The 17,252-nt window shown below is 43.3% G+C and overlaps 1 protein-coding gene across 2 annotated transcripts in view; it reads left to right on the top strand.

The window, feature by feature from the left end:
* palld (palladin, cytoskeletal associated protein) overlaps positions 1-17,252 on the top strand; it is a 123,170-nt gene extending 105,918 nt beyond the window's left edge. For both annotated transcript variants that reach the window (XM_080431322.1, XM_080431323.1), the window contains 8 exons: positions 1,915-2,136; positions 3,056-3,205; positions 5,440-5,528; positions 7,955-8,087; positions 11,431-11,638; positions 12,661-12,826; positions 13,282-13,415; positions 14,670-17,252. In XM_080431322.1, coding sequence (XP_080287448.1) covers positions 1,915-2,136; positions 3,056-3,205; positions 5,440-5,528; positions 7,955-8,087; positions 11,431-11,638; positions 12,661-12,826; positions 13,282-13,415; positions 14,670-14,830 — 1,263 coding nt within the window. In that variant the 3' untranslated portion in view covers positions 14,831-17,252. The remainder of the gene's footprint in view (positions 1-1,914; positions 2,137-3,055; positions 3,206-5,439; positions 5,529-7,954; positions 8,088-11,430; positions 11,639-12,660; positions 12,827-13,281; positions 13,416-14,669) is intronic.

Below are 17,252 nucleotides of genomic sequence, written 5' to 3'. Positions count from 1 at the left end.
TCTCCTAACAGGAAGGCAAGTCTCCTGACAGTCAATCTGTCCCTCAAAAGGTTATTCAGAGCGTAATATACTTTGATTCTTTCTCTTTCTTTCTTCTTGGGGGGTTTTCCCCATTCACTCATTACTGTATGTGTGGTGGTAACAGGAAGAGTGGGCACTAAGAAAGAAGAGTGGGCACCTCCATGTAAAATTGGCTATTTGGTCCAAAATGTAAAACTATTAATATTGGAAAACAGTCAAGTAATGTAAAGTATAGAACATGATTGAACACTTGACAATTAAGGTCTAATATTTCTTCAATTGCTATAAAATTGTAACAAAACCTGTATATCCAATCTTTTTGGGCATAAACAAGAAGTTGACGGGCAAATTTAAGTCTGATAATGATATACCGTGCATGTTCAAATCAATCACTTTACATTGACCTAAGACCATTTTTCAAATATTTTATTTTGTAACATTTTGGACAAAATAACACATTTTACATCGAGGTGCCCAGATGTCCCTAGTAGTGCCCACTCTTCTTGTAACCTGTGTGGTCACTCATCACGTGCGGCGGGCGTTGTCACACACTGTCTTCACTGTAACTGTATAGGGTTCACTTTCACTTGGTGTGGTTACTGTGGTACCAGGATCAGGGCTAGGCGTGAGCTTGATAATGGAGCTAGTGGCAAACAGGGAGGGAACGATAAGGAACTCGTTCCAAGGATTAAGTGTGGATTAAGTCTTGACTTTGGTGGGGTATATTTGCCGTGCATATATCCGAGTCCTGCGGCATGACTTCGGATCGAATTGCTTCAGATCCTGTCGCATGTAATTAATGGTCGGTTGCTGCACCTCCCGATTTTTTTTGCCTAAACACTCGTCACTGCCTGCACTCTGCATGCTGCACACTGTTGATGTTCAGAAGACTGGGATGAATTCGGGCCGTTTCGGTCATCAGAAGGAGGAGCAAGAGGCGATACTGAAAACAGCCGATCTACAAGCTCAGCGCGCCGCACTGTGAGCTCGTAGATCGGCTACTTTCGGTGCGGTACACCGGTGTGCAAACCAAGCATAAATCACCCCTGAGATACAAGTTGTGCATTTGCGTACGCACACGCCGTTGTAAGTCCACTTTTCAACATTTGAAAAGAAGTTGCCTGAAGTTAGATAGATAAACCTTTTAAGTCACTGATCCAGAGGAAGAAAAAGTACTGTAACATACGGCAGATACAGCAATAATATCACAAAAAGCAACGTCAGTAATGAAGCAACAGTTGGGGGGACTTCCACCCTCGCATGGCGAGGAGCTCAGCTCGCGCAGCTGCGTCCACGGCCTGTCATTATACACGGCATGTGTCATCAGACCGCAAGGGCCCCGCCAGATGTTCCTTCTGCCTCAGCGCAACGCCACCGATGAGAGATTGATGGAGGGGGAGAGAGAGAGAGAGAGGAGGGAACAGGGAGAAAGTTGCTGCAGGTTGTGTGTGTGTGTGTGTGTGTGTGTGTGTGTGTGTGTGTGTGTGTGTGTGTGTGTGTGTGTGTGTGTGTGTGTGTGTGTGTGTGTGTGTGTGTGTGTGTGTGTGTGTGTGTGTGTGTGTGTGTGTGTGTGTGTGTGTGTGTGTGTGTGTGTGTGTGTGTGTGTGTGTGTGTGTCACATCAGAAGCAAGAGTTTAGCTGGGCTCATGGTGGAGTCACCAGCAGCAGTGAGTCAGTAGAAGTCATTAAAGCCGCCGCACGCCTTGGAATGTGCTTGCCTTGTCTCCACGTTCTTATCAAATTAACGCGTTGGTCTATTCGGTCATCCGCATTACTGTCGAGGAAGAGCGATGGTTAACGTCTGTTTTCTCTGTCTGTCTCCTTGTCTCCTTGTCTCCTTGTCTGTCTGTCTGTCTATCTTCTTTCTTTCTTTCCCCCTCCCTCCCTCCCTAGGAGTACAAGGTCTCTAGTTTCGAGCAGCGTCTGATCAGCGAGATAGAGTTCCGTCTGGAGCGCTCCCCGGTGGAGGAGTCTGACGACGACGTGCAGCACGACGAGGACTCCCCCGGCCACGGGGTGGCGCCCTCCTTCGACCAGAAGCTCAAACACTACAAGGTGTTCGAGGGCATGCCGGTCACCTTCTCCTGCAAGGTCCACGGGGAGCCCAAAGCAAAGGTACACAGACAGCACAGCACTGAAGCCACGACTCAACCAGTCCGTGGATCGTTATCCTAATTGGGTCGTGCAGCAGTTAATTGGACTAAATCGATTGAAAATAATAATCGATTGAAGAACCGATTAATAATCGATCCCTATTTTGGGCATGTTATTATAGGTGAAAAGTTTCATTCTGCACAATGAGTACTTTTACTTTTGGTACTTTAAGTACATTTTGATACCAATACTTTTGTACTTTTACTTCCACCACTGCTGACATGTGAGGCTGTTGAAACGTGTTGTGATAAGGCTGCGGACCCCCAGTTCCCTGAGCTGTGGCTCCCTGCCTAACCCACACCCCCCCCCCGGCCCTCAGGGGCCAACAGTAAATGACTGGGTGATGACAGAGCAGAAAAGAAGGAGTACAGATAGCAGCACGAGCCAGAAGACCAGCAACATGAGAAGAGCAAATCACAACCATTTAAATTGGCATTCCGATCGGGGAGGGGATCTCATATATTTAGATTTATGTTTGGAAAACAGAAAGAGTGATGGAACACGCTGATTCTGGCGTCAAAGATCAAAGCCTCGTAACTCATAACTTGCATTTAGGCCATGACTTGCCTTTAACTTTATTAGGATCTCTTTTGTAGCCAATGGCTACTCTTCCAAGAGTTACTGAATTGAAACATAACAATAAAAAGAATAATACAAATATAAATCAAACAACCAACCAAACAAACAAACATTGAAGTCCTTGTATTACAGAGAGTAATACAAGGACAATATTATGCCTTGTCTGATGTCTGATGTCTGTCTGTCTGTCTGTCTGTCTCTCTCTCTCTCTCTCTCTCTCTCTCTCTCTCTCTCTCTCTCTCTCTCTCTCTCTCTCTCTCTCTCTCTCTCTCTCTCTCTCTCTCTCTCTGTCTCTCTGCAGGTGTACTGGTTTAAAGACGGTAAGCAGATCTCTAAGAGGAGTGAACACTACAGGATCAGCCGCGACGCCGATGGGACCTGCTCCCTGCACACGGCCGCAGCCTCGCTGGACGACGACGGAAACTACACCATCATGGCTGGAAACCCAACGGTTAGCCAGTTTAAAAAATAGATGTCAAAAGATTTAAAAATAAAAACAAAATGATTGGGCTGGCCTGGACCCCCTGGCGTAGCGGTCCAGGCACCTAGACTCAGTGTAGCCTCATAGCGAGTCGCGGGTTAGAGTCCCGATCCCGACGGCCTTTGTCACTCCCCATCTCTCTCTCCCCACTTCCTGTCAGCCTACTCTGTCTTATCAATAAAGGCATTACAAAAATATTTTAAAAAAAATACAAAAATATTGGGCTTACTGTAAGTGGGTCATGCCACTGGTTCTCAATGTTGGGTCCTGGGACCGCCAGGGGTCCAAAATGTGAGCCTTTACGGGTCTGTAACTCTGAGAGTGTACAAATGGAACCAAATGGACCTCCGAGAGTGCACTCTCAGAGTTACATTAACGCTGAGGATTTTACAGTGTAGATTGTGGCCCCATCAAATCCTGGGGTCCATGGCCTAAACTGGGGGTCTTTGAAATTAAAAAAGGATGAGAATCACTGGGAAAAATAGCTACAAACTCACGTGGCGTCGCTTTGCATTCTGCACATGCAGTAGTTTCACCACGAAACTCCCCCTCTGACACCCGCACGCCTGTGAACGAAGTCAACGAAGGAACACACATTACAGACATATAAATGCAGACACACTTACAGAACCTACTGTAGTGCTCTGGCTGTCTGTCAGCGCTCATTAGAGGAGCATATTATAGGTGTTACAACAACACTTTGTGCCCATAAGAGAGGAAGCCGGGCTTTCCAGCAGCCTCTCCAACTCTAACACCTACAGTACTCTGTTCTGTTTTCACATCCCTGTTGGAGAGAGTCTGTCTCACTTTGTCTCTGTTTTTCTTCACAATCACAATTCTTGACCTCAAATGTTACTTCTACATTGCAGTATTGATACTTTTACTTAAGTAAAACATTTGAGTACTTTTTCCACCACTGCTCAAATGTTAAAGAATGTCATTTAGATAGCATGTAATTAAGACAGATGCTAGATTCACTGTTTGGTATCCTCAGTGGTGGAAAAAGTACTCAAATGTTTTACTTACTGTAAGTAAAAGTATCAATACTGCGATGTAGAAATACTCTCTTACGAGTAAAAGTCCGGAATTCAAAATGTACAAGTAAAAGTAAAAGTGCCTGCCTAATGAGTAGAAGTACTCATTAGGCAGAATGTCCCATTTCACAAGTTTTCAAATGTATACGAAATTTCTGAAAATAGCAGATCTACAAGCTCACAATGCGTCGCATCGCGACGCATTGTGAGCTTGTAGATCGTCTATTTTCAAAAAGCCAAAATATATAGAGGGGCTGAAGTGGTTAATGTATGTTTAGTAATAATAATCAAAATCTACAAAGTAACTAGTAACTTAAGTTTTCAAATAATTGTAGTGGAGTAAAAGTACAATATTTGCCTCTGAGATCATGTAGTGGAGTAGAACTAAAAGTAAAAGTACCTCAAAATTGTACTTAAATACAGTACTCGAGTAAATGTACTTAGTTACTTTACACCACTGGGTATCCTATAGTTTCAATAAACTGTGCTGATTATTTAGATTGCATATTGTTTTAGACAGATGCTTGGTTCATGGTTTACCTGGGGCCTGTTTCACAAGGGTTTTGAGGCCCTTACACTACAGTCTCCCTGCATTCTATTTTAGGGATGTCCGATATTAGCATAACAATGTAATATAGCCTATATAGGAAACAGTTTTTTTTTTAAAGCTTACCATAATCACAGTAATACTTAAGCATATTCCATCATATTCAAGGGCTTTTGCAGAGAAATGAGACAGACTGCAGTCACTTACAAATTAGAGCACTGCAGAGGGCAGGTGTGTGTGTGCTCTGTCAAATAGGCCAACATCTAATCTAAGATTAGTAGGACTCATTCAAATGACCACCAGTGACGTCCCGGGACTCACTCTATTGAAAACCTAACAACATCACTGTATTATATTAGATTTATTAGATATTATATTGATATTATAGCTATTTTATTTTATTAGATATATGATGTTAACTGAAAAAGCCAGCATATATCATCGGTTGATATCAGTATCGGAAATTAGGAGTTGGACAATATAATATGCGATTATTTATATTTACCTTATTGTATGTCGCTCTGGATAAGAGTGTCTGCTAAATGCCTAAATTCTAAAAATGTTACTTCTGTCTCTCTCCCCCTCTCTCTCTCTCTCTCTGTCTCTTGGTGTCTCTCTTCCAGGGCAGGGTCAGCTGTACAGGGAGGATGATGGTTCAGGCAGTGAACCAGCGAGGAAGGAGCCAGCGTTCCACGCCTGGTCACATCCGCAGGTAAGACCACCAACAGCTAAGTTTACTAACAGCTAAGTTAGTAAATAGAGCAGCAAATCTTCAAATCATCATATCTTGGGTTCTGAATTTTTTTTTAATAGCAGATCTACAAGCTCACAACGCGTCGCATCGCGGCGCGCTGTGAGCTTGTAGATCGGCTATTTTCAAATAGCCCTAGGTATAAAACAGGGCTAAAGTGGTTAATGTATGTTTTATAATGTAATCATTTATATCTGAAAAGTAACTAGTAACTAAAGTTTTCAAATAATTGTAGTGGAGTAAAAGTACAATATTTGCCTCTGAGATGTAGTGGAGTAGAAGTAAAAGTATTGGAAATTGGAAATACTCAGGTAAAGTACAAATACCTCAAAATTGTACTTAAGTACAGTACTTAAGTAAATGTACTTAGTTACTGTACTTTCCACCACTGGCTGGCTGACTGACTGACTGACTGACTGGATGGAGAGAGGGCCAACAAGCTCGCTTGTTTCTATTCACAACCTATTGAGACACAAGCTTTCCCTGTGGCTATTCACCACCTCTGCACCGCCGGACAAGCACGCACTCGCACGCCAATGGACAAACCTGCTGTTATTTGCATTGAAATGTGAAACCCGACAGGAGTCAGGAGTCAGGCCCTTTGAAAAGCCTGCTAAAGGTGCGGACAGGCTGTTGATAGATAACCACTTGGAGAGCGCCATGTTTTCCTGAGAGCTGAATCCCACTGGTGTTGTGTCGTTGAAGTGTTAGTTTCGGGGGGTTGAGCGGTGCAGCCTAGTCGGTGAGGCGGGCCACCTGTCTGCGCTCTCTCGTGTGTTTTTTAATTGGTCTAATGAGTTCCTGTGTAAAGGACCTCAGGGTACATTGGATTTGCTGGGGTCATCCATCTTCCTTTTGGGAAATGTAGATGTGTCGGATATGTTTGATGTTAACAACACGTCACCCCTATTTATTTTCGCTAATCCTGGATTCATAAGTTTAGGTTCAGGGGTTGAAAAGTGCAGCCTCAGCAGTGAGAGAGGGGACACTTGTTTGTACTCTGTCTCTCTCTCTCTCGTGTGTTTTTTAATTGGTCTAATGAGTTCCCGTGTAAAGTACCTCTTTGTACCCACACCCACACACTTACACGTACACACACACACACACACACACACACGCACACCTTAGACTCTCACACACAGAACGTCCTGTAACTGGATCTGAAGACGTCCACTCCCACATCAGATAAGACTCCTATTCAGTCCCAGTGAGAGACAGAGAGGAGGCTTTCAAGATATCAATCAGCGCCTCTTTGTTTTCTCTCTCTCTCTCTCTCATGTTTTGTTTTTAAACACTTGTCTCCTTCCTTGGCTCCTCTCCTCGTGTATTTATGCTCCGTCAAGCGAGCGACAGGCAGATTGGATGATGTCATGTTATTTGTGATAGACCAGAGTGATGGGAGCGCCTAGGGTCACGGACTGTGCTGGAAGAAGTACTCCCATTTTCTTTTCTTTTTTTTACTTAAGTGAAAGTAGCAATAACACAATATAGAAATACTAGGTACACGTAGTAAAGTAAAAGTAAAAGTAGGCTACTCATTATTTTCTACATATTTTCTACATATTATACAAAATATTTTCGAAAATAGCAGCTCTACAAGCTCACAATTATTTTTATGCAGGAAGCATAAAAGTACAGTACTTGAGTAAATGTACTTACTTTCCACCATGGGGCGGGTGATGTCATTTGTTTTTGTGATGAAACAGAATGAAGGGTGCGCCTAGGTCATGGTGGAACTAAGGCCCACAGACCTGTAGACAGACAGGATAGGAAATGAACGCACGAAAAGGTGACGAAAAACGTCCCTGAACGAACCAACGGTCACTGAATGTTTATGGAGGTGGGAGTGTTTGAAAACACCCCCTGAGAAAGCAAAGTGATGACGTTCATTAAATGAACATCTGTCAGTGTGACATTTTAACCTTCTTTAAGCTGCAACACCATGAAGCTCTGAACCCCAAAATGCACACTTTTCACAGAGGTGAGGGAATCTGACCCCCCTTTTAAACCCGGTTTGAGGCCATTAATGCTATGAATGATAGCAGTTGTTTTTCTTCTTACGCTGGGCAAAAGCTGAGAGCCCCCAAACGTGCGCGCACACACACATACTCACACACACACACACACACACACACACACACACACACACACACACACACACACACACACACACACCATATAGTTGCTGTCGAGCAGAACCCTCATATCTCTGTATTTCTTTCGTTTTTTCGTTGTACGAGTGTCATGCAAGCTTGTAGATAATACTTCTTGTTCGACGAATAGCGGAAATAGCCGACGTACAAGCTCGCAACAACCCTACCCGACCTGAAACATTCAACCGCTGTTAGACCATTAAACCATCTGTGTTTGTGTCGCTCCTCTTTCAGACCCAGGTCCAGATCCAGAGACAGCGGGGATGAGAACGAGAACATCCAAGAACGTCACTTCCGCCCACACTTCCTCCAGGCGCCCGGCGACCTCATCGTTCAGGAGGGACGCCTGTGTCGGATGGACTGCAAGGTATGCGCGCGCGTAGAACTACAGCGTCACACAAAAAGTATCAAAGGTAGCAGATCTACAAGCTTGCAGATGTGCTGCTTTTGCCAGTTTTTGAATTTGAATCCTGAAAAGTAAAAGTTTTGGACATATGAGCTTTCCACCCGACAGAGACGATATGCACTAGAGTCCGACTGATATTTCGGTTTGGCCAACATATCGTTGCTGTCAGGTAGAAACCGTCGTATCTCCACATTTCAACACAAAAGTTGTGAAAATAGCCCATCTACAAGCTCACAATGCAACACGTTGTGTGCTTGTAGATCGGCTATTTTCAATGTTTTTAGAATAAAAAGGCAAGTTTTTTGTGTCGACATCTTTATCGCCGATTATGCCCATACAGATGTGTCGTGTGTTTTCCCAAAATCAGGATCGGATCCAAAAATCTGTCATTGGCCTGGCTCTAATATGCACTTGGTCACCTGGGTGACACCTAATAGACACACATACACACCTAGTCACCTTTCATCTGTCTGTCTGTCCGTCCTAATAGACACACATACACACCTAGTCACCTTTCATCTGTCTGTCTGTCCGTCCTTCTGTCCAACCCAAACATGTGAATGCGATGTCAGGAACGCCTTGAGGGAATTTCCTGACATTTGGCAGAAACGTCCAGGATGAACTGATTAGAAGTACGGTTGATCAAATGTCAAAGTCACTGTGACCTCACAAAACATTCCTTCAAAGTCTTCATTCATTACGTACAGTATGGCATACAGCAACTGGCTGGCGGAGGCATACAGCTGCGATGCGGTACTTCTGGTTCTCAATATTAAAACATTTACAAACATGAAAATCTTTCTAAACTTGCCCAAAATAGGGATGCCACAGTAAATGAGAGACTTAAAAAAGAAAGGCAGGTTTGCGCCACGGGAATCCTTTCTTAGCAGGCTGGGAGGGGAAAGTCAACAATTTGAAGCTTATGTTCAAATCTCAGCCCAGAAAGTGGCAGAAAGTAATGAAAGCGAGAGACAGAGGCGTTCTGAAATAATTGCAACATTGCCTGGAAAGGAAAAGTGCTTTCGCCAAAAAAGAATATGTTAATCATAGTAATAGAACGAGCCATTTCAGATCCACCCTTTAATTGTGTTTGTGTGTGTGTGTGTTGCTGCTCTCTCAGGGAGTGTCTGTGTGTATCCACGCTGCCAAAGCAATGCAGCCCTTCCCAGGCGTTCCAGTTTCTTTAGAAAAATCCAAACAAGCGGGGACTTTGTGTTTCACGGTGTGTTTGCGTTGTGAAAGGCTCAGAGCAGACCGGGTCGACACCATGGTGTCAATTTTCAGGGATTAAGCGGGATCCCGCTTTATGCAATTATCCTCCCCTCCCTCCCTCCCTCCCTCCCTCCCTTTCTCCTCCGTTCCCTCTTCAGTTTCTGACTGCCTCTTTCTCTCCCGTCTGAAACACTGCAGCAGATCGGTCGTAAAAAATTTAATAAAAAACAGGGGGAATTCGTCGAGTATTAAAAGCCGCTGAAGTCTTTTTTTGTTTTACACTCGTCAGAGATAAACAGAGACAGCCTCGGAATGCTTAAAGTCAATGGTATTTATAGACGACGTTTATCTTTCGTCGTGGCTTAAAAAAGAAAAAACTAGACAAACTTTCCATGCCAAAAATGTCTCTGCAGACAGGAAGTGGACGGACGGGGGCCCCCACCCACCGCCGGGACTTATATCATTATACACGGAATTCAGTGTAAAATGTTTTATCGTACCGTGGAGCGGCTCGTTGCCACAGAACGGGCCGGTAGCATGTAGCGTCTTAGCGCTCAGTGCTAACAGGCTCCCAGGTGGACAGGTGTAGGGTTTCTGTGGCATGTTGCTGGTCCTGAAAACACAGGCCTCCTTTTTTCACTGCAGGACGACAGACTGTTCCCATGAGAAAACACCCAGGCCACCAGACCCACAACACACACACACACATTAAAACTAATTAAGCCATATATGTGTATCGTTGATGTCGGGGGAGAAACCTCTTGTGTCCATATTCTAACTTTTTGTGTTTTGTTTTTGTAAATTAACGCTCTACTTGTTCGTACTACAACGTTACACAAAAGTATCAGATCTGCCAGCTCGAAACGCGGCGCGAAGCAATGCGTTTCGAGCTTGTAGATCTGCTACTGTTGCCGTTTTTAAATTTGAATCCTGAAAAGTAACAGTTTTGGACACATGCTGTATGAGGTTTACACCCGACACCATCTACAAGCTCGCAACAATACCAAGTTGCAATGCGCTGCGTTGTAAGCTTGTATATTTGCCATTTTAGCTTGAACTTGTTTGGACTGTTTTTCTAAGTGAATGGATAGCGAGGCCGCCCGGGTCCCCGGTTCAGCCCCCTGATCCCAGTCTATGTGTCCAAGTGTCCCTGAGCAACACACTTAACCCTTAACTGTACCCCAGGCGGTGCGTTAATAGTGCCTAATAGCCCATATTATAGACCTAATAGTTAGGATGGGTAAGAGATGCAAGAGGACAAATTTCACAATTTGAGAAAAACACCCCAAAACTAAATAATGTTTGACAATATAATGACATGCCTAACATAGGGACGGGCAGGTTCAAAGTGGTTTGCTCTTTTCAGCCCGCCAACAAACACACACACACACACACACACACACTGTTGCACAGAACGAACACGCCCCTAAGCAGTTTCCACAAAAACAGCTCAGAAGTGCCAACTCAGTGCCATTGGCAGCATCATCATTAGCGTGAACAAACGGTTCACACTAGTGTTGATTTTGACAGCAAATTTTGATTTAGTTTTATTCGTAGTCTTTTGAATCAAATTTCATTTAGTTTTAGTCATATTTCAGTCATCTGAAATGTTTTACTGTTAGTCTAGTTTTAGTCGACTAAATATCATAAGATTATAGTCGACTAAATCTACAGTTGATTTAGCCGACTAAAATGTATGTTGTCGGTGCCTTGATGGCGTCATAATGGCTGATTTTACACTTGGTTGCATGCTGAAAATAGCAGATCTACAAGCTCGCAGCGCGACGCGTTGTGAGCTTGTAGATCTGCTATTTTCAGAGCGCAACACCCGAGCGCAAGCAAACATAAAATGACTTGTCTTTTAGTTCTACTGGATCTCTTCTCCACTAGTCTCTCTCACTAACATTTTAGTCTAGTTTTGATTTGTTGACGAAATTGTCAATATATTTAGTCTTAGTTTTAGTCGTCATAGCTTAGTTTTTATTTAGTTTTTATTTAGTTTTCGTCAGTGAAAAAAGGTAGCCGACGAACATTTTCCGTCATAGTTTTAGTCGACGACTTCACACCTTGCTGTGTGTGTTTCACCCTGCAGGTGAGCGGCTTGCCCACGCCCGACCTCATCTGGCAGCTCAACGGACAGACCATCCGCCCGGACTCCTCCCACAAGATGCTGGTGCGGGAAAACGGCGTCCACTCGCTGGTGGTGGAGCCCGTGTCCAACCGCGACGCCGGCATCTACACCTGCATCGCCAGCAACCGCGCCGGACAGAACTCCTTCAACCTGGAGCTCATCGTTGCAGGTAAAATTCGTAACTTGGCGCCCTACTTGATCAGACTACAGTGTTACCAGTGGTGGAAAAAGTACTCACATTATACTTAAGTAAAAGTATCAATACTGCAATGTAGAAATACTTAAGTAAAAGTAAAAGTACAAAAGTATTGGTATCAAAATGTACCAAAGTACCAAAAGTAGAAAGTACTCTTTATGCTATTTTCAAATGGCCGAAATGTAGGCTATATAGGGCTGAAGTGGTTAATGAATGTTTTGTATTAACTCTCTGTGCCAGACCCCGAGTTATCCCGAGTTTTTGGGTTATACCCTCAGTGCCAGAACGAGAAATCCCGAGTTTTTAAAACAAAATAAAAGAATTGAATTTTTTTTTTTTTTCTTGAAAAAAGTGTTCAGAACCCAAGATATCATTATCTGAAGATTTGCAGCTCCATCCACTCTTTGTTTAACCTAAAACTGAAAAAGGCTGTATCTCGCTTCCTAAGCACTTTTTATTTTCTTTGAAAATAAAAAAAAAATGTTTTATTTCATTGGCACTGAAAGAGTTAATAATCAAAATCTACATATATATTACTAGTAAGTTTCAAATACTTGTAGTGGAGTAAAAGTATAACATTTGCCTCATCTGAGATGTAGTGGAGTAGTAGTAAAAGTATTGATTAAAATGAAAATATGGAAATACTCCAGAAAAGCAAAAGTACCTCAACATTTTACTCAAGTACAGTACTCGAGTACATGTACTCAGTTACTTTCCACCACTGTTAAGCATGGAACCATAAGATATTGTCGCTGTCGGGCAGAAACCTCTCCATGTTTGAACTTTTTTATGTTTTTAATAATCTAGTCGCCAATTATTTGGCGACTAGATTAGCAGGAAAAACTAAAACAAAAATCCAGACTGACTGAATGAAAGCACTGAGTGACTCTCTCTCTCTCTCTCTCTCTCTCTCTCTCTCTCTCTCTCTCTCTCTCTCTCTCTCTCTCTCTCTCTCTCTCTCTCTCTCTCTCTCTCTCTCTCTCTCTCTCTCTCAGCTAAAGAGATGCACAAGGCTCCTGCGTTCATCGAGAAGCTGCAGAACACGGGCGTGGCCGAGGGCTATCCCGTCCGCATGGAGTGCCGTGTGACCGGCGTTCCGTACCCACAGATCTTCTGGAAGAGGGAGAACGAGTCCTTCACTCACAACACAGACAGGATCAGGTAGGAGAAAAAAAAGCACTGCTCCTCAAAGTGGGTTTGGGGTCCAGGTCAGTGTTGCCAGATTCTGTGAGAGAAACAAGCAACCAGGTCTAGGAAAACCAGCCCAAAAGAAGCGACTATGGGCCACATGAGTACTTTAACATGTACATCAGCTATTTGAAAATAGCCGATCTACAAGCTCACAACGCGTCGCGATGCGACGCGTTGTGAGCTTGTAGATCTGCTATTTTCAAATAAAATCTTGCGGGGAAATTATAATATTTCGGATTGAATGCGTTAACAACGCCCCTGACGTCTCTGGATCTGTCATGGTGTAACAAATTACACCACATGAACAGAAACGTAAAAGCCCAGAACTTGTGTTAGTTCAGAGCGTTGTTACTGTACCCGTGTGTGTGTGTGTGTGTGTGTGTGTGTGTGTGTGTCTAAACATGCATCGATGTCGTTTCTCCCAGCATGCATCAGGACAACTGCGGCTACTTGTGCATGATCATCCAGCCGGCCATGAAGGAGGACGCCGGCTGGTACACGGTTTCAGCCAAGAACGACGCCGGCATCGTCTCCAGCACCGCACGCCTCGACGTCCACAGTACGTTGGTTAACACCTTATCCTCCAAGCAGAAAAACCTCATATCTCCATATTTTTACTTTTTTCCGTTTTTTTAAATGATCCCGTTTCTCAACGTATAAAATTCATTAAAATCCTTTGAAAATAGCAGATCTACAAGCTCACGATGCGTCGCATCGTGAGCTTGTAGATCGGCTATTTTCAAATGGCCGAAATGTATATATAGGGCTGAAGTGGTTGATGTATGTTTTGTGATAATAATCAAAATCTACAAAGTAACTAGAAACTAAAATTTTCAAATAATAGTGGAGTAAAAGTACAATAACTGCCTCTGAAATGTAATGGAGTAGAAGTAAAAGTATTGAAAATTGGAAATACTCAAGTAAAGTAAAAATATGTCAAAATTGTACATAAAGGTAGGGTAAGTGATATTTTTGGGTTAAAACAAAAAGTATTTTGTTAAAAGGTTAAAGCACTATATTCTGATAGTAATTCATTCCTATAGAGTGTTTGTTCAGTAACAGGAGTCTCCCCGTCTCTCCAGCTCTTTAATAAACAGAAAATAAATTTTCTGGTAGGTGTCAAAATCTCAGCCAATCAGGAGAAAGTACCCATTTTTAAGCTTCATTTTTATAGTGTTCCAGTTCCAATTTTGCCTGCTCATTTCTTAGTGTCATCACTTCCAATTTCACTTGTTTAATCTATATCCTGATTGAGTTCTCTATCCTGATTGGATAAAATTGGAAATGAAACTGAAACTGAAACGAAAATGCATTTTCTGTTTTATGAAAAGCTGGAGAGACAAGGAGACTCCTTTTACTGAACAAACACTCTATAGCAATGAGTACTATCAGAATATAGAGCTATTTAACACTTATTTTAACCAAAGAAAATCACTTACCCTACCTTTAAGTACAGTACCTGAGTAAATGTACTTAGTTATTTACACCACTGCTTGTCATAAGACGGTGTCACGTGTCAAAAATAACACATCTACAAGCTCACAACACATCGCAATGTGAGCTTGTAGACAGGCTATTCTCTGCTCCGTGACACCAGAGTACAAATCTGTCTGGACACTCATTTAGCCCACGTTATTTTACTGAAAATTACCATTTCAACAGAAATTACAGACGCCATGATTTTGTCCGAAAGAATTTCCGCCATCTCTCTGAATGAACTTGTGTCACGTTTATAGTATTATTATTTATACCTGCCTCCGTCTGTCCGCAATCGGTCGTTAATTCATTCCCCGTCTGCCGTTCCATCCAACAGCCCAGTGGCAGCAGCCCAACCTCCCCAAGCCCAAGAAGGTGCGTCCCTCGGCCAGCCGCTACGCCGCGCTGACGGAGCGAGGCCTGGACGTGAAGGCGGCCTTCTTCCCCGACGCCAGCCCCCTGCAGCCCGGAGGCCTGGTGGAGAGCGACGACCTGTAGAAAACTACCCCGCCCTCCCCAACCCGACCTTCCTTCAGCATCACTGGCCACCTGCCCAATACCCTCGCCCCCCAAAAAAACCCCAGAGAATGAAACTTTATGGGGGGCACGACCCCCAAAGCCCCCCCTCCCCCGCCCGGCCCCTCTCTCTGCCTGAGGGGCTCTACAACAGATACTACACTACGGGGTTGGGGGGGTTGGGGTAGGGGGGGGCAGTTGAGGGGGTGGCCTCTGTTTTTGTACAGTCACACACACATCCCATAATATTACAGAATCATTTAACCCTGGATCGCCGAGCTTCACTTCTTCATCAGCTGGATGGGAAGGTTCGCTGAAGGGCTTTGCTGTCCCACGACAGAAAAAAAAAGAGAAACAAAAAAGACTTGATTGATGGATTGTGCGCTCAAACGTTGTTCACAGACTGCATGGTGAGGGGGGGGGGGGTCCGTCAAAGTGCCTGACATCTCGGTATGTCTGTAAAAAGGTGGAACGAGAAGGTCTGAACTAATTATGCATGTTGAAAGTGGTGCCATTCGCAGTACATTGACTCTAATACTCTCAAGTATTAGCAATACTACTGCAGTTAGAAGAGCAGGGGTGTGGGGAACAGGGAATGAAAGAAAAGGACATGGAGCGATGTATCATTTGTCCTGTGACAAAGGCTGACGAAGGGGACTTCCACAACACAAAGTGCTTCTATTATGTATACTGGCTTCAACGGTGTATTCTGTCCGGGGCTCTGAAACCTTCATTTATGCTTCATCGCTCGACGTCGATAACAGGTTTTCCCACGAGAAAAGTTCAAAATGAGTCACGCTCAAGTCGTGATGATGAAGCATACGTTAATCTTTCATGATGGCCTTATAGCCTCAGTCTGTGTGTAGTAGCAGTACAGAACGATGTCACATAGCTACGCCATAGCATCTGTGTCGTCTGGTTAGAAATATGCACCATAACCACAGATATTGCACAAGGCCGGGCCTTACGTAGGTTTTTGTTTTTTTCCGTCTTTCTTTGTTTTGTTCCATTTGTGACAGAGGCTTAGGGTTTGGTGGGCAAGCATGAACGTTGATCAGATGAAAGCAGCCGGTGGAGACGTCAGACTGTGTGTGTGTACAGAAGGTTTGAAAAAAGAAAAAGGTACAGGAAGGACTCTCTAATGCTTCATTCTTTTGCCGAAAATAGACGGTCTGCAAGCTCGCCTGAGCATGTGGATCGTGTTATCGGCACATGACACCAGCAGGCAACTTAAGTTTAAATCAGGCTTAAAGCTGCAATCCGTAGCTTTCCTGTCCTACCTGAAGTTTCTACAGCTAATACTGATGGGAGGATATATTTAGTTCTGAGCTTCATGCAATAACACTTGTCAACCTAACCAGTAGATCTAAATGTCCCAGTAGAGCAGCAGGTAGACCAAATTCAACCACCACAGTTGTGTTAAGTTAACATGCTCTACTGTACAGATTGGTCAAAATAAAAAATATTCACAAAAGAAGCTATGGATTGCAGCTTTAACCGTTTGTTGGTCAGAGGGGAAGCTTTTTTGTAGAGATTCCAAACTTCCGCGTAGTTAAGGTTTGGTGACATTGTTGGTGAAGTTGAGGTGATGAAGTTGAAAGGTTTTGGTAAAAAAAAGGCATCTTATAGCTGACGATTTGTTTTCTTTGACGGATTGTTTTGAGCGATGCAAATTGAAACGATGTCACTCGAGCGAGTCGCGTTGCTCGCTTCAGTGCGGCGGTCCCATCACCAGAGAACACGCTGCAGATTAGCCATTTTATTTTTGTATTAAAGAAAATCTAAAAAAAAAAATGTTTAGAATGTATTATTGACTTACCCAGCAAACTTGACGTAACTTATATCAGCAGTCTTTCCTAAAATGTTCAACGATACAACATAATCCTTCCTGTGTAATGAAATGTTTAAGATATATTTATACATATATATATATATACACTGCCTTAAATCACTTCTTAGGCTAAAAAGAAATGCAAACAATTTCTGTGCATGATATTTTTTGGGGCACGTGTACGGATGCCAAATGACTTCAAACAGGATCTATAGAAATACTTTTGTAGTCTTCTGGGTTAGCAAATACCCTTGACATGGTTAGAACTACAAAATAAATACTTGTTTATCTCTACTATCTGTGTCACCACTATTCCTCCTCCACCGTAGAATCCTGAGTGTTGCTGTAACTCTCGAGTTAAATGAACACTGAGGATTTTACTGTGTGTGTAACCAAATGGACGTCTTTCCTGCGGAGCATGCTTCAACGAGACGGTTAACTGTTGGTCACGTCAACATACAGAACATGTGACAATGTATTGATTTCTATGCCGATCTGTGCCTGTATATGGATTGTTCTCCTGATGTTATTTTAGTTTATCAAAGACAATAAAACAAAATCGAACTCTCTGGA

The sequence above is a fragment of the Gymnoscopelus braueri genome (assembly GCF_963280865.1).
Source record: "Gymnoscopelus braueri genome assembly, chromosome: 6".
Taxonomy (NCBI): domain Eukaryota; kingdom Metazoa; phylum Chordata; class Actinopteri; order Myctophiformes; family Myctophidae; genus Gymnoscopelus; species Gymnoscopelus braueri.
Note: the sequence above shows the minus strand (reverse complement) of the source record. Positions and strands in the feature narration are given on the sequence as shown.